The 16,207-nt window shown below is 39.8% G+C and overlaps 1 protein-coding gene across 1 annotated transcript; it reads right to left on the reverse strand.

The window, feature by feature from the left end:
• Positions 1-1,167: 1,167 nt before the first annotated feature.
• LOC143885080 (Leucine-rich repeat protein kinase family protein) lies at positions 1,168-8,318 on the reverse strand. Its single transcript, XM_077389050.1, has 3 exons — positions 6,618-8,318; positions 2,836-3,487; positions 1,168-1,784 (listed from the first exon to the last, which is right to left on the reverse strand). The coding sequence occupies exons 1-3, from the start codon at positions 8,113-8,115 to the stop codon at positions 1,607-1,609; spliced, it is 2,328 nt and encodes a 775-aa protein (XP_077245165.1). The 5' UTR covers positions 8,116-8,318; the 3' UTR covers positions 1,168-1,606.
• Between the last annotated feature and the right edge of the window lie 7,889 nt (positions 8,319-16,207).

Raw genomic sequence — 16,207 nt, forward strand, 5'->3', positions numbered from 1 at the left:
AGAGCGGATTGTGTTGGTTGGGTAAGGCCAATGTCGGGGTACTGATAAATGAGCTTTAATTTTGCAAAAAGAGTGACTTGCTTCCTGCGTCCTGAATCTCCTGATAAACTTGACACGCATGGAGAGAGCCCAACATGGTGGCGGATTTTTTGTCTAAAAGAGACAGCAACTGTAAGGGTTTTGATTACCCTCTTCCCCTTGACACGCTTGAGGAATTCCACACAATGGGGCCATGATAGAACTGAAGTGATGAATAAAACGATGATAAAAAGAAGCAAGGCCATGAACTGATCAAACCTCTCTCTCTCTCTCTCTCTCATTTGTGTTTTGACCAATCCTTGATTGGCTTCACCTTGGATTCATCCACGTACACACCTTCAAAAACAACAAATCCTAAGAAAAGGACTTGCGGAGTCATGAAGTCACTTCTTCACTTGAGCATAAAGTTGTCTGTATACGATGTAGTGAGAACCTCTCTAAGGTGTCGCACTTGTAGAATCAGGTCGGTACAATAAACTCATATCATCAAAATATACAACAACGGATGTACCAATGAAAGGCATCAACACTTGATTCATGACTCACATGGAAGTGCTTGGTGGATTGGAATGACCAAATGGCATGGCCAACCATTCATATAACCCTTCTCTCATCTCAAAGGACATTTTCTATTCATCTTCATGGCTTAAAAGTATCTTGTGGTATCCACTTCTTAGATCAAGTTTACAGAAAATAGTTGCTTTCAAGAGATGATCTAGCATATCATCCAACTAAGGTATAGGAAAGCGGTATTTCACAGTCATTCTGTTATTTGCTTGCCAGTTTGTACTCATTCACCACAACCATCTTTCTTGGGTGTTAACAAAGTTGGTACAACACATGGATTTAGAGTCTCCCAGGTATATCCCTATTCCAACAGTTCATTCATTTGTCAGTATAATTCATCATGCTTTTTTTGTTTCATTTGATAGCGAAAGCGATTTGGTAAACTTGGATCAGGGTCCAAATCAACTTGATGTTGTGTATGTCTGAAGGGAGTTATACCAGGTGGCAATTCTTTTGGAAAACATTCCTAGAATTCTTCCACAATTGAACATGTAACTTTTGGAAACCAACATTCTTCACGATCTGTGTTGTACTATCAATCGTTGGCTAAGCTGTTCATTTAGAAATTGGTCTTTCGATTGATGATACATACAATTTTGAGATGAAAAGTACAGCTCTAAGATATTTTGACGGTTTCATCAAATTTAGCCATCAAAAGCAATGTGATACCTTCACCATTCTTTGGTTTTTCACCAATCTTTTTTGATGAAGCTAAAGTGAGTTCCATGTTTTCTGTAGTGAAAGAATAGGTATTCCGTCGACCATCACTTGATATTGAACTAGAAAATGTAGAATTGTACTTTGCTTCCGCATTCAAACTAGTGGTTGACACCCACTAGTATGTCAAGGTACACATGAGTGTGGAACATTGGGATACGAGTTGGGGCGTGACAGACTGTCCATAGGCTAATGTAGGGCTGCTGTGATTGCCCGAGAGGCAACATGATAGCTTTTAGAACCGTGTCTTGGGTTAGATCGTGCCTCATGCTCAGAGTCTGTATCAAGTGCGTATCTTGATGAGTGTTGTGGTTGGTCTTCCTTGGTGCCATGTGCTCAGATCCTTTAGCTTCTCTTTAGTTCCCAAGGGCGATGTCGCTGTTGATTTTGAAATTTGGACTTCACTCTCAAAAAGCGAACTGTGCTGAGCGGAGCTGGCGCTCGGAAAGATGACCTGTGACCTACGAACAAAGAACAACTTTAGAAAGAGGAACAGAGTTGGCCTCAGAGAGTCCTCTGATGCCTAAGTCAGACGCAGCAAGAGTATGAACTTAGCTCTCCGTGGGCTCAGGAATATAAAAGTTATTGTGAATGAGATGTGCACAGTGGAGTTTGATCCCCCTTTTATAGAGTAGAGTCCTAGGCATGATATGAATCTTAACTTTTCTAGTGTCTCGATTAATTAAGCGAGTTTCCCAGAATTTCGGTTTCCAAGTTTATCTTGCTTGAGGCGACTATCAGGGTTTCTGGAAGAGCTATGAATTTACCCTTTTGCCCCTGACCACCTTTAAGTATGCGCGTGCCACATGTTGGCCTCTGATTTGGTTGCAAATTTTACATCCAACACCAGTTATATATGGTTTTCTAACGATGAACAAATCCGTCCATCTCTCCCTTTTCTTGACAACATAAATCTATATGGGGTTTTCGATTTGGTGTTTGGGGGTTTTCGATTCTATGGATATGGGGTTTCAATTGTAGATATGGGGTTTCCATTTGTGGGTTCTGCTTCTTTGACAGTGAGGAAGTCAGAGAGGGATAAATTAACAAACAACAAAACAACAGATTACCAGGTAAGTTCCAGGTAGATAAATTCCATGTCTCCTATCTGTTAACTACTTAGATAAGGCTTATACCTGCATCCAAACAATCAGCCCAAGTGGTACTGCTCATAGACTCAACCAAAATACATGTGTATCGAGAGGGTAGCTTTTTTTTCTTGGAAAATCTTATGCATTGAAAACTATATCTTGCATTGGTAAACTATTCCCATACAGAGTTTGCTCGACTCAACAAAATATAAGACCCAGTTCCAAAACCCCCCAAAAAAAAATAATTAAACAAAAAATAGACCAAATCTGAAAACTTCAAGGGTGGTTATCCCATATGGGCACAAGGCAATTTTAAGCAGATAAATTCTTCGGAACTTGCCCAAAAATACAGTATTAAGATGATACAAAAATTCGATCCCCCTCAAAAATTGATGAAACAATAGTAAAAAAAAAACCTCACCCCCCAATCCTCTCGAGATTTTCCGAAACAGTCTTCAACCTTGGCCTTAACTCCGGATCCGTCTCAGTACATGCAAGCCCGATATGAAACACTGAAAGAACCTCCTTCTTTGCATGTACCTCCTGAAGCAATGCCGGGTCCACCATTTCTGACAATGGGTTTTCATCCTCAAACCCTTTCCTCACCCATCTCACCAATTCCATGGAATCCGTGGATGATGAAGTGGATGCTGTTGGAGATGGAGAAGAAAGCTCTGGAGATTTCCCAGTCAATAATTCAAGTAAAATGAGCCCGAATGAGTATACGTCCCACTTCTGAGTGGGCCTACTACCAGGGACTCGGGCCTCTGGGGCACGGTAATTGTTGACCCGTTCGAGCAAGATGGTTTTGGTAGAGGGAAGGGAGGATCCGATAAAGCCTGCGGATGAGGCAGCTGAGTCACCCCCTGCAATGCTGATTAGGCGGTTGAGGCCAAAATCAGAGATGTAGGGTTGGAAGTCTACATCGAGGAGGATGTTTGAGGGCTTTATGTCTCCATGTACGAATTTTCTTGGGCTGGACTCGTGGAGATATGCAAGCCCACGAGCTATTCCTTTGGCGATTCTTAACCGAGTCGACCAGGTGAGACTCGGTGAGGGTTGACCCGAACGACCTGCGACACGATAAAATAAACAATTAACCAACAGTTTCTAGGTAATTTTGCAGGTTTAAAATGGGAAATGATATACCCATGCCCTCAATAGTCAATATAATAGGGAGATGTATTTTCACCCCCACATTAGTCCGCATTCACCCACTTTATAACGTGAACAAGGCAAGTTTAACGCTTTTTTGACGTCAAGTGGGGGGAATGTGTTACGTGCCTAATTGGGCCATAACACAAATAAACAAAAAGAAAATAGAAAAGAGGGGCAAAGAGGTTGATTCGAAGCAACCGGACCTCCTAGTGGCTCAAATCGAGAGGAATCATGACTCTCAACTTCTCCTCTCATTTCATTGAATCAAAGAACTTAAATACAAGCACAAAGGTGTACCACATCACTAACGCATTTGCCCACTTTCATATCCCACTACCCACAAACTTCACCCACTAACATGACACATAATGAAACTAACACCTACAACCTTACATAAGTAACTACCTAATAACTTCTTTGCAACTACAACATATACACTGTAAAGTGGTATATATTAGAATGCGTAGTGAGGGGGGTGAAAATATCAACTCCCATAAAAATTGGATGAGGGCACTCCTCACTTTATTAAAAGTACGGACCGCGCCATAGGATGATCCAAACCGTCCATTAGATGGGCCACAGCCTAAATAGGTTGTACCCCAAAAATCATTTCCATAGGTCGATCCTAACCGTCCGATCTGAATGTTAGAGGGTTGATCCTAACCCTTTGTAGATCGGAGGGTTAGGATCAACAAATGGAAATGATTTTTGAGCCACAACCTATTTAGGATGTGGCCCATCTAATGGACGGTTTGGATCATCCTATGGTGTGGTCCGTACCGTACTTTTAATAAAGTGAGGAGTGCCCTCATCAAAATACAGTAGTGCTATAATATTTCCCTAATGCTCTGTTTGGTTGGCTATTTTTAAGGAGATTGAGGGATTTTGGTTGGCTATTTTTAAGGAGATTGAGGGGAGAACATCTTCTTGAGATTGTTTGGTTGCCTTTTAAGGTCTTTGACCACTAGCACTGTCAGGCGCCGGTCGGGTGATTTGGCGCGCTCGAGATCTTCTCTCCAAATTTCTTCAAATCAAAGAAATTTGTGGAGAAGATCTTGGGGAGATCTTTTTGCCCTTGTCCCAAACCCCCCTAATATTTGCAAGACAAACCAAACAATGTTTCTTTCTTCCACCCTTAATCTCCCCGTTGACTGATCCGCTTTAGATCTCCCCTTTAATCTCCCCTTTGACCACTGGGATCTCCCAACGAATTAATGGCATCCAAACAGAGCATAAAGAATTCAAATAGAAGATAATTGACATTGTCCATCGGTTCCCCTTATGAGGTATCCAGTTAATGGGAGATGATTTTCTCGCCCCCCTCCTTTATGATTATGCGACGTGAATTGTGGACAGACTTTAACACTTTTTACGTCAAATCACGTCAAAAGTACGCATGCCCCCCATTATAACGTGATTTGATGTCAAAAAGCGTTAAAAGTAGACCACTGTTCAAGGCAAAATCACGTTATAAGAGGAAGAGGGGCGCATGCGTACTGCAGGGGGTGAAAATATCACCTCCCTAAGGTTATCGGGTTATAAATTATTGATTCCCCCGAGATGTCAGAGCTGTTGGGATGATAATTGTGGCGGATAAAACCTTACTAAAAGATGCCTCTTTTAAATAAATAAAAAATTTATCAACGGCCTACAATCATTTGATCATGACAAATCAGAGGCTCTGATCCAGACTTTCAACCCACGTGAACATGGGCCCCAATAATTATATCCTCACAGCCATAGTTTGATAATGGCCACTTTGTTTTACACTTTTTAAATTATCTGGCTGTTAATAATATCCTGATAAAAGTGTAAAACAAAGTAAAATATTGTAGTGCCATTATCAAAACATGCTAGTCGCAGATATTAGCTCTAGAAAAATAAGGAATCGCATCATCTCAACGGCTTGTTTAAAGTAAAAAATTGGAAGTTAAAAAAGTATAATTGTGGTTATTTTTTGGCAAGAGAAGATCTAATGCAGTACAACTGTACAAGTCAAATAAAAGGTTTATATCATTCAAAGGTGGGACCCATATGCTGTAGGAACCGTGCCTCATTGTGAAATTACGCCCAACTGAAGCTGGAATATATTTAGGAGCGTTAGGATTGCCGGAATGAGCAGCTGGAATCGGGATCTGATTCCAGCTGCTCAATGGAGAGAGACGTCTTTTTTTCTGAACCATCTTCTCCTTTATTCTAATTTACATTACTTGGTTTTTTAAATGTGGAATCGATATCTAACTTGATTGTCTAAGTGGTTTCCCGCTGACCCTTTCTCTGTGCTGTGCTCTTAGGTCACAGGTTGAAGTTTCATCACCTCTCATATCAAAGGAATCACATTTCGCCCCTTCATCCCCCATTTAAATGAGAACTAGAATAAGAATCCAATTCCTACCCGGTAATAAGAATCCAAAGACAGCCTTTTCAGAGAGAACTTTCTCTCAAGACAAAAGCTAAAAACTTATTAGGTTCCATAAAGCGAGAAATTGTTTGGTGTGAGGGCTTACAACAGTAAGGCCTTTGTAGTTTGTACCACCCTTGACATTTGATCAAACAACAGCTCCTCAAAAGTTATCAAGGGCGGGTACCCCTACGGTCTTGTTGTAAGCCCTTCTTCCACCATATAAAATCACCCGTAAAGCTAGAAACTTTATTTATGACTTTAGTTATTGCTTCCCTACTGAGTAGGGTGAGTAACATGCAAATGCTTTAAGCCATAAATAAATGGAAATTAAGGGTCAAAGTCAAACAAAAGATACCTAAATTTCCTTAATCTAGGGACCTAATTCATCTTCAGTAGAAAAACCAAGCCCCCCATCCAAACCGTCCATCTTATTAGACAGTCTAGAAAACAATCCTAGCCGTTGGATGGAAGAGTCACACAGAACGAACCATGAAAATGTCCACCACCGTGGGCTTTTTGGGACCCTCCCCCATCCAACAAGCGAGGGACTGTCTTCAATTGGACGGTCCAGATCGACCAGATTTTATTAATAGCTTTAACAGTAAAAAACAGAGAAAGGAATGAAAGAAGAAGAAGATTACCTCGAAGAGCAGTGGTCAAATTGCCATTGGAAATGAAATCACAAATGAGAAGCTTCTCGTCAGAAGCCCAGTAATAAGCCCTTAATCGGACGATATTGGGATGATTAACCCGTCCGATCGCCTGAATCTCAGCCGCAAATTCCTTAAATCTCTGCCCTCCACCTTCTCCCAACCTCCTCACAGCCACCGGAATCCCATTCCCAAGAACAACCTTATACACAATTCCCAACCAACTCTTCCCCAATACATATGCTGAAGCCCTCAAAAGCTCATCCAATTCAAAACTAAATCCCCTATCAATCGCCACCAACTCACCTTCTCCCCCTCCTCCTCCTCCTCCTCCTCCACCTCCCTTGTCCGATTCCAATTCCGACGAATTCCCTGAAAACCCTTTCAAACATGAACAGAAGAATAATCCCTCATTCCTACCTCCACCCCCAAGCTTTCCTTTCCCTGTGCAGCTGCAATTCTTTGAATCTTTTCGTTTCCAGTAAATATATACTACAATTAAGCTAATCAAAGCCACTCCTGCAGCATTAGCGACGGAAATTAGGATAATCAGACCTGGTCTCAGTCCTTTCTTCGCCGGAATGTTGGATTCCGGTTCCGGATTCTGATTTCCAGATGAGTTTTGAGGGGAATTCCGGCAAGGTTTCTGGAGAGGAAACCCACAGAGGGAGGGATTGTTGAGGAATGCAGTTGGACCTTGGTTCACAAAAGTTCCAGTTTGAGGAATCTCACCGCTGAGATCGTTATACCTTAGATCGAAACTCACAGTCACAGGAAGTTTTCCTAGTGACTGCGGTATCTTGCCTACGAACTTATTGAGGGAGAGATTGAGAGTTCCTGACAACGATTTCAGCTCGCCGAGATCAGACGGAATCGATCCGTTGAATTCATTAGAAGAGATATCAAGCTGGACAAGATTCTCCAACTTAGGCCAGATTCCGAGAGGGATTTCACCGGAAAATCTGTTCTTTGCGAGGACAAGCCTCTGTAACTGTACACAGTTACCTAGATCAGGAGAAATTTGGCCGGAAAGGGAATTGTTGGAGAGATCGAGGTTTTGAAGGTGTGGGAGGTTGCAGATGGAAGGGGGGAGAGTGCCAGAGAGATTGTTGTTGTAGAGGAAAATGCTGTGAAGGGAGGTGGCATTGAAGAGTTGAGTAGGGATTGAGCCATAGAATCTGTTGCCGTGGAGATTGATTCGCCGGAGGAAGATTAGGGTTCCGAGCTCGGAGGGAATGTATCCATGGAGATTCTGGCCGGAGATGGTGATTCCGACGACTCGTGGATCGGGAGATCCGGTGACGTTCATGCAGGAAATGCCGGACCAGTGGCAAGGGTTGGAGTCGTTTTCGTTCCAGTCGGAGAAGGAATTGGTGGAATCTACGGCGGATTTGAGGGCGAGGAGAGAGAGACCGTCGGGTGTGAGAGAGAAAGTAGGGTTAGGGTTTTGGAGGAAAAGGAGGAAGAAGAAGATGAGGAAGAGATTCATTTGGCTAGGGAAGTGCAGGGGATTTCTGGTTTTGTTTTTCTCCACAGGCTTTATTTTTGTCTGGTTTAGGAGGAGGGGTAGGGGAAGATATGGGTGGCATTTAACAGGGGAAGAGAGAGAAATCTGATTGTGGGTCCTACCTCCCGCCAAAAAGACTTCAACGGAAAGGGAGTAGAAGAAAAGCAAAGGAAAAGCATACTCACTCCACTCGAGAGAAATGATTTGATGCTGGAAAGATTATTTTTAAGGAGCGAAAACCGAGGGGGTGCCTGGTATCAATAGGGGGGATAAATATTAGTTGTTTCTGTTCTGAGGAATTGTAAAATTAAAATGGGAAGTGATATATTGGCACCAAATTTTTACTTGGGTCAGCCGCCTCTAGTCTGGCGTGTATATGACTACTACTCTTTTACTACACTAGATTGGACTGTGTCACAGACTCCCACGAATAAAAAAAAACGAGTGAATATATCATTTCCCTTTATAATAGCTTATTAATAGGGTGATGATAAATTCGCGCCCACTGTTGGATGATTCACACCCTTTTGAGGTGAAATGACGTCATGAAAGCATCAGACTTTAACTCTGTTTTTATGCTAGGGTGCCAATTTATATCTCCTCTCGAGAATTTATATGGTGCCCAACCGTCAAACAACAAGGGCAGAGAGAGAACCCCCACCCTTGATTTCCTATCTAGCAATAGCCAACTTTTCTAACTTTTTGCGGGATCAGAAATCAAGGGCGGAGAGTTTTTTCTTTCTCCACCCTTGTTCCTTAATTTCTCGGGCATCATGTAATTTCTCCTCCATAAGAATATCTTGAGTTTTTATGTAGTGTAAGTCCAGTCCTGTCATTTTTCCAAAAAGTACATGGAACACAACTTAACTCGGTTGAATTTTGGGGAACAACCTAGTTAAGTTGTGTTCCATCATATGGACGGTTTGGATCATCTTTTAGTGTGGTCCCTACAGTACTTATAGAAAAATGAAATACAGAACTATAACAGCTTACACCATATAAAATCTCGAACATCATATTCCCACTAACACCATCCATGGGTCAGATCACAACCCTTTGATTTGTGTACATTTGAATGTTGAATATGGACTGTTGATTTATCATCAACTTACTGCCGCAAGAAAGGTTAGGATGAAGGGCCATACATGGCGGAGTGGACACTGAACATGAATCGATTAGGAGGCAAACTAGAGTTGCTCAAGGGTTAATAGATTAAACAACATTAAGGGTATGGCGCACAGTCACACGATTGGCATGTTTTCGAATAGATAGGCTTTACATACAGAATTTCAAAGCAAAACAAAAACAGGGTATAAATTTGCAGGAATACCCTCCAATTAGCAACATGCAGACGTAAAGTTCCTTTAAATAGCCAGTGCCCCAGAGACCCATAAATCCTCTGAAGACTCTCGAACCTCGAAATACTCTCTACCTGTAGAAAATGCAAAAAACTCCCCAAAATATTTCAGCCTCTATCAAATTTCTCGAAAAGAGCAGTATGGACAATCTCTGGAAGAGTAGCATGGGCAGTTTCAGATGGAGCTTCTTCTCATAAAAGTCAAGGGCAGTTTTGTCTTTTAGCTCAAAGTTGGCGGTCCTTTACTGTAGCCCGCTGGATTATAAACATCTTAGCACTGTCCAGTGATAGGGCAATCACCACTGTTCACTTGGCGGCCCCACCTTTGATATGAACAGAAGTGGGGGTGCAACTCGGGACGGGTTTGGTAGGGTTGAGGCCAATCCTAGCCCAACCGGAGATAGCATTTCCTCAACCCTAACCCAACCCGCCTCCAAATTGGGCCGGGTTGGGGTCAGGTTGAGTTAGGTTTGGTTCAGGTTTATCTAGGGCCAAAGAGAAAAATACATGGAAAAAAAAGAGCCTAGCCCTAGAAAATAATGAGAAAATTAGAGGACGGAGGTCGGGTTAGGTTGCCAAGGCCTCAACCCTAACCCAACCCTGAATTAAATTGGGTTGGCTTTTACCAACCCTAACCCAACCCAACCTAAGCAAAATTCGGGTTGAATATGTCACATTCGGGTTGGGCCTGACCCAAGTTGCACCCCTTTAGATTGCGTTTTTAAAGCTTCTCATTCTTCTTTTCCGGAATGGAATTGTGCAGAAGCTACTCCATTTCATTCCGACAGAAACATTGCCCCAAGCTCTCTTCTAGATTAGCAAAAACAAGCTGGGTTAAAAAATTTCAGTGTATTTTTTTCAAAAACAATTTTATTCTCCCCGGTAAAAAAAAAAGTGTACTAGCACTCAGAGAGCACTATGTTCAAGGAAATAGAAAAGTTATCTCGAGCCAATTGAAAGGACCAATACTGACTAGCAGTCTCTCCATTGGGCGAATACTATAATAGTAGAGCTTGGACAGCTGAAATAATGTACATTAGCAGTGAAAAATTAATCTAAAATTTAGGGACAAGTCAAAAGGCCAATTTTGGATCGGATCCACTTATGTCTGGGTCGCGATCCACTTAGACATTAATCAAAAAACTCCATAAATCCTACTCGATGTTTGAATCTAACTTTGTTTGGATTTGAACTATGATCCAATAATAAAATAAAAAATAATTTACTATTAATAGATAAATTATTCAATGTTTGCTATTACCTTATGCAATGAGTGAATATTTATGTATTTTTTTAAAAAAGGGACTCAAATAACTTTGTAATATATAATAAATTGTGTTAAAATATACGAAATGAAACCAGCACAACAATGTTTTTATAATTGCACTAACCTGTCTTGTTTCTTATTATTTAAAGAGCTGTCAAGAGTTATTACACTTCCCAAAAAGCTCTTGCAAACCAATTTAAAAGGAAAAGACAAGCGGCCTTTGTGCAATTATTAAAGAATGGTGTGCTGATATCATCATTTCCGTAAAATATGTATTAAATGACTGTAATTTTTACTAAACCACAGAAAATATGTTAGGGCATTTTATTAAGGGGGCGTGGTTCGTGAGCTTGAGCTGACCATGAGCTAGAGTTCACAAACCACTTCTCTCATAGTTGTTTGACTCATCCAACCCATTCATTTTATAAGACCTCACATAGATAGGATGTTCCTAAGAAACCACCTAACCGTCCGATCAATAGAAGCTCATTTTCTAACCATCCATTATAAACCCCCACAGATCATAACCATAACTATAACCTATAAAACTAATGGGTTGGATGACGAAACCAACTATGGGATATATGGTTTGTGAGCACTAGATCACAAACCATATATCTTTTTAATAATCTATCGAAATCATATTTGACACTTTGACAAATATGCAGATCTCGATTATGGATTCATAATTTTTCAAAACCTAACTGGATCTTGATAATCTATATATAAAGGACCCCTCGTATTAAAGTTAGGGAAATGATACTAGCACTACTATTTTTTAATATTTCCACTAAAGCAACTTGTCTTTTAGTATTTAAAGAGCAGTAAAAAAGGTTACTACAGTTCCCAAAAAGCTCTAATGGGACAATTAAAAAAGAAAAGACAAGCAGGGACAGTGCAACTACTAAAACATGGGTGTGCTGATATCATTTCCCTAAACGTAATGTCCTAATCCATTTTAAATGGGCTGGATCTTGAGGATTCGTCTGGGTCCATTGACATTCCAACTCAAATTTGAATTCTTTTTTCGGGAAATAAGCTGGGATTGAGCTTCAGACGTCAAGATTGAAGAAGAAAGCCTTGACCATTGAGCTAGAGACTCAATTCCAAATTTGAATGTTTATTTACGGGACCTGCTAGGCAATTTCGTAGAAATGTGCATTCCCGCTCCCATTGGTTGGTACAGAAATCCATTTGGGCGATGTTTTTTTCTAAGAAATGTGGGATCTCAGCATCGGGGATTGGATCCTTACTTCTGAGTAGATTTCTCGTAAAATCGGGCATGAACTAGATCCTACCATAAATGACTACAGTCGCTACCTAGGAAGGGGCCTAAGACCCATATGGATTTTGCATCATTGTACTTTCCCAAGGGATACGTATTCCGGTTTTACAGGATTAGAAGGTTTTAGGCACTAATCTTGTACGACTAAAGTCAATCTTTACTTGAAAATGGTGGTCCACGTTGAGATCATGGTTGCGTAATCCTTAGAGAGCATGCACTTAGTGAAATGGCCAGCAGATGATGCAAACATTTCCGCCCCCTCTTGTTTGTCTAATCCTTAAAAAGCGGGTTCAATTGCAGTTAAATGTAATAAAAAAAGAGGTGTGAAAAAGGTCATATTTAAGAAAAGAAAAACAAAAAGTAAGAGAAGATGCTAGGGGGTGGAAATATCATTTACCGAACCGATCTTACTCGAAATTGGATTCGTGGGTGAGACCGAGAAATTATGGAGATATCCCTTTCACGTACCCAACTCCACCCTCTACGCTCTGTAATCATTTAAATTTGTTCCCTCAATGATTTTCTCGTCAATTTCTCTTTTGAATAGAAATTAACATATTTCAAGCAGTGATATATTCGCCCTCTTTTCTTACTTTGGACAGCCCCACTCTACTGTATTTATGACTACTCTTTTTTACTAAAGTGTGGCTGTCCCAAGTAAAAAAGGATGCGGATATATCATTTCCCTTTTTTTTAAATAATAATAATACTAAGTGTTCCAAAATAAATAAACAAAAAACATATGGGTCTCTCACCTTTGGTTGATCAATGGCCCAAAGGAGGAATGATAGATACAAGGGAGCCCTTGCATACAGATCCCCAGAAGGGCTCATGATTGGATCCACATCATCAAATGTAACTGATTTTTCTTTTTCAACCGATTTTAAAATGCAACTGAAAATGGCGTGTGGATCCAATGAAGAGCCCTTATGCTGCTCTTTATGCAAGGGCTCCCTTGTATCTACCATTGCTCATTTACATAATACCAACAAAGTAAAGTCATAAAATCAGTATGTTTTTCTATAATTCCACTAACTCGTGAGAAAATGGGATGGTTTAATGTCTTATATCAAACCCTGTTGGAGATATTTTCCATATTCAATGACAAACGTAGAGGAAGAATGCATTTATTTTAGCAATCATGAAAATCATGCTTACAAGCTACAACTAGAGAAACAAATGCATAATTTTTTCTAAGTTGATGATCATCTTTTGGTATGTTACCCATTAGGACCCTCACTTTTTATCTTGTTTAGTGTTTTTCAAGTATTTGCCCATGATTACGCTAACCGTGTTTGGATTTTTGCAAGAAAAAGATTCCCGGCCGATAATTTTTGCACGGAAATTTTTTCCTTTCCACGATTTAGAAGAAAATGATAGGATTATTGTTAATTTATAGGGATCTCATCATAAATCGAGGTCCCTCTAAACAAAACTTGTAGGCATATGCCAAATTATGGAACGTGGGATCAGGGGCGATGGCACTTGAAAGGGAAGGGAGACAATTGCCCCCCTTTTTTTTTTGGGAAAAAAAAAATTTACCTTTATTTTTTTCTACTTACCCCCTTTTAAAAAAAATATGCCCCCCTTTCCAATCATCCCTAAGATAGAAAAAAATTACTATAATTTTTGTCCCCCTTGTGCAAAATTTCTGGCATCGCCCCTGCGTGGTATCATTTGTCGGGTGATTCTGAACCTATATGGGGTCCTAGCCTGTATAGATTATAATCCAAAGATCATATTGGTTGCGTATTCCTAACTGTATAAATCTGACTTCAAATAGACCTCAAGAGTCCCCGGATTGGATAGTTAAGATTGCCGGTCAGTTTGTTATTCCAATGATGATACAAGTGGGTTGTTCTCCACGGGGATACATATTCTTGGATAAGAGATCCTGGGATTGATTATCCTATTTGGATAATTTTATCGTGAAATCATCTTGTCCACTGTTCACCAGCTCTGTTAGGGTAATATTTTTTTATCTAAGAATAAAGGTCGATGTAAACAAGATAAGAAGCCCATCCAATGATAAAATAAACACTGGCTTGATATACCGTGGAGAACACCCCGTTGCAGGGCATTTTGAATGAGTAGATCAGATCTTGAAATAAAGAAAGGATAAAGAGTTTTATATGGTACATTTTTGTTTTAAATGACTATGGAATTATCGTTAGTAAGTAAAATCAATCATATCAAGAGAAAGGGAAATGATATAGTCAACCCCTTTTCTTCCCCGGGCCACCCCCTTGTAGTGTAAAAGAAGTGATAAACAAACTAAAGAGGGGTTCCTTGGGGAAGAAAAGGGCATGAATATATCACTTCCCATATTAATATACTAGTAAAGCACCCCGCGCTGACAAGAAAAAAAACTTAATGGTGATAAAAGGACGCCTTAATACAAAAAAAGTAATGCATTGATTATAATTATTTCAATCCGAAGTTAGTTTTGATTCAAAGAAGTTAAAAGGGAGCAAGGCACATGATTACAGCTTAACAAAGCCTCTAAAATGGTAATATAAAACTAAAAGAATGAGTAGGATTGGAAATATCCCTCTAAATCTTGGGAAGAAAAGTTTTTCTTGCAATCCAAATAGGGCTGGAAAAGTTTGAAAGAGGAAAAAAAGTTCTTAAATAATTTGTCGGGAAGCTATTTCGTGGGTGGCTTTTGCATGTAAGAACAGCCACCTCAAATGAATTGAATAAAAATGACAAAATTTGCCAGGAAGTCAACCTGTGTTGCTTTTCTCACATGAACCATATTTCTTGCAATCCAAAGGAAAACTAATTTTCTTGAACCATTTTTGCTTTAGCATTTTAGAGCAATTATAATTTTCAAAGAGAATTTTGCATCAGAAATGTTTTGATCAACGTCTATCAGATGGGCAACAATTGAGGTTAAAGAATATTACTATAAGGGCTTACATCATATAAAAGTTTTTGTCTTATGCATTTTCATTCATCTGATGTGGATTGGATGTGGTAATTTAAAAAAAAGTGAGGAGTGTCCTCATCAAAATACAGTAGTGCTGACAACATTTCCCTAATATTATATCCTCTTGATAGCAAGAAGGCTAAATAACATATGGGAGATTATTTTTTCGCCCCAATGTAGGATAATACACCCCCTTGATAAGGTGAATTGTGGGCAGACAAACATTTTTTTGTCATCACATTAAAAGGAGGTTTTTTATCCTACATGGAGTGAAAAAAATCATCTCACATAACATATTTCAGTAATAAGTACTGATAGCTGACGTAAACAACTAATACATTTTGGTTTGGTTTCATATATGAACAAAATCTTTCCTTTTCTCTTCTACCTAAGAAAAAGGTCGAAGAGAAATGCATAAATTTGCTTGTGTATTTAATAGGAAGGGGACTTATCCTACCCTTCCTAGACGCTGCCCATCTTACCATGATTTATGATTAATATTGTACTGTGGGGCCAACCATGATTGATCTAAACCGTTCATGTTGCAATCTCGGATTAGATGGTTATGTACCCACAATCTTGATCGTCCGATCAAGATATAAACATCGAACACTCCATATTCAATGAGCAAAAGAACCACAGAAGAGATAGTTAGATGGCTGATTTGGCTAGGTAGTATTGGATCATTCTATTCAGGTAGTATTGAATCATTCCGGGGAAGAGAATACTTGATTAGGAAATGAAATTTTCATACCATTTGGTTTGTTTTTTTCTGAACTGATTGCACTTCCACTCCTTTTTTTTCTTTTCCTTTCCCTGAAAAATAACTATTCCCAATAAAAGACAATAGAGAGTTGGAAATACTGGGAAAGAGGATAAACTGGTATTAAAAAAGTTTTGCCAGATCAGCAAACAATGGGGTGGGGACTATAGTCCCTACTTTTGTGACACCTAATCCGTCTTTCCTTTTGTCACAAGCCAAGGTGCTAAACTATAGTACCGACCCTTTAAATGTATAGAGAGAGGGGAGCAGGGTGGAGGAATCTTAGTTTTATCCATGACTCCATGTCCTTATTCGTTAGTATTGGATTCTTATGGGCCACTCTTTATAAGGGTTGCTTTCTTTGGAGTCCTAGACATAGAGGACAACTAATCAGTAGATTTTTGTATGGTTACTCTACCACTCTCCAAGACTTTTAACCTTAATCTATAGATGCAGTGTTCAGTGATCAG

The sequence above is a fragment of the Tasmannia lanceolata genome, unplaced genomic scaffold (genome assembly GCF_043159265.1).
Source record: "Tasmannia lanceolata isolate RefF3 unplaced genomic scaffold, GAP_Taslan_0.1 ptg000008l, whole genome shotgun sequence".
NCBI lineage: Eukaryota > Viridiplantae > Streptophyta > Magnoliopsida > Canellales > Winteraceae > Tasmannia > Tasmannia lanceolata.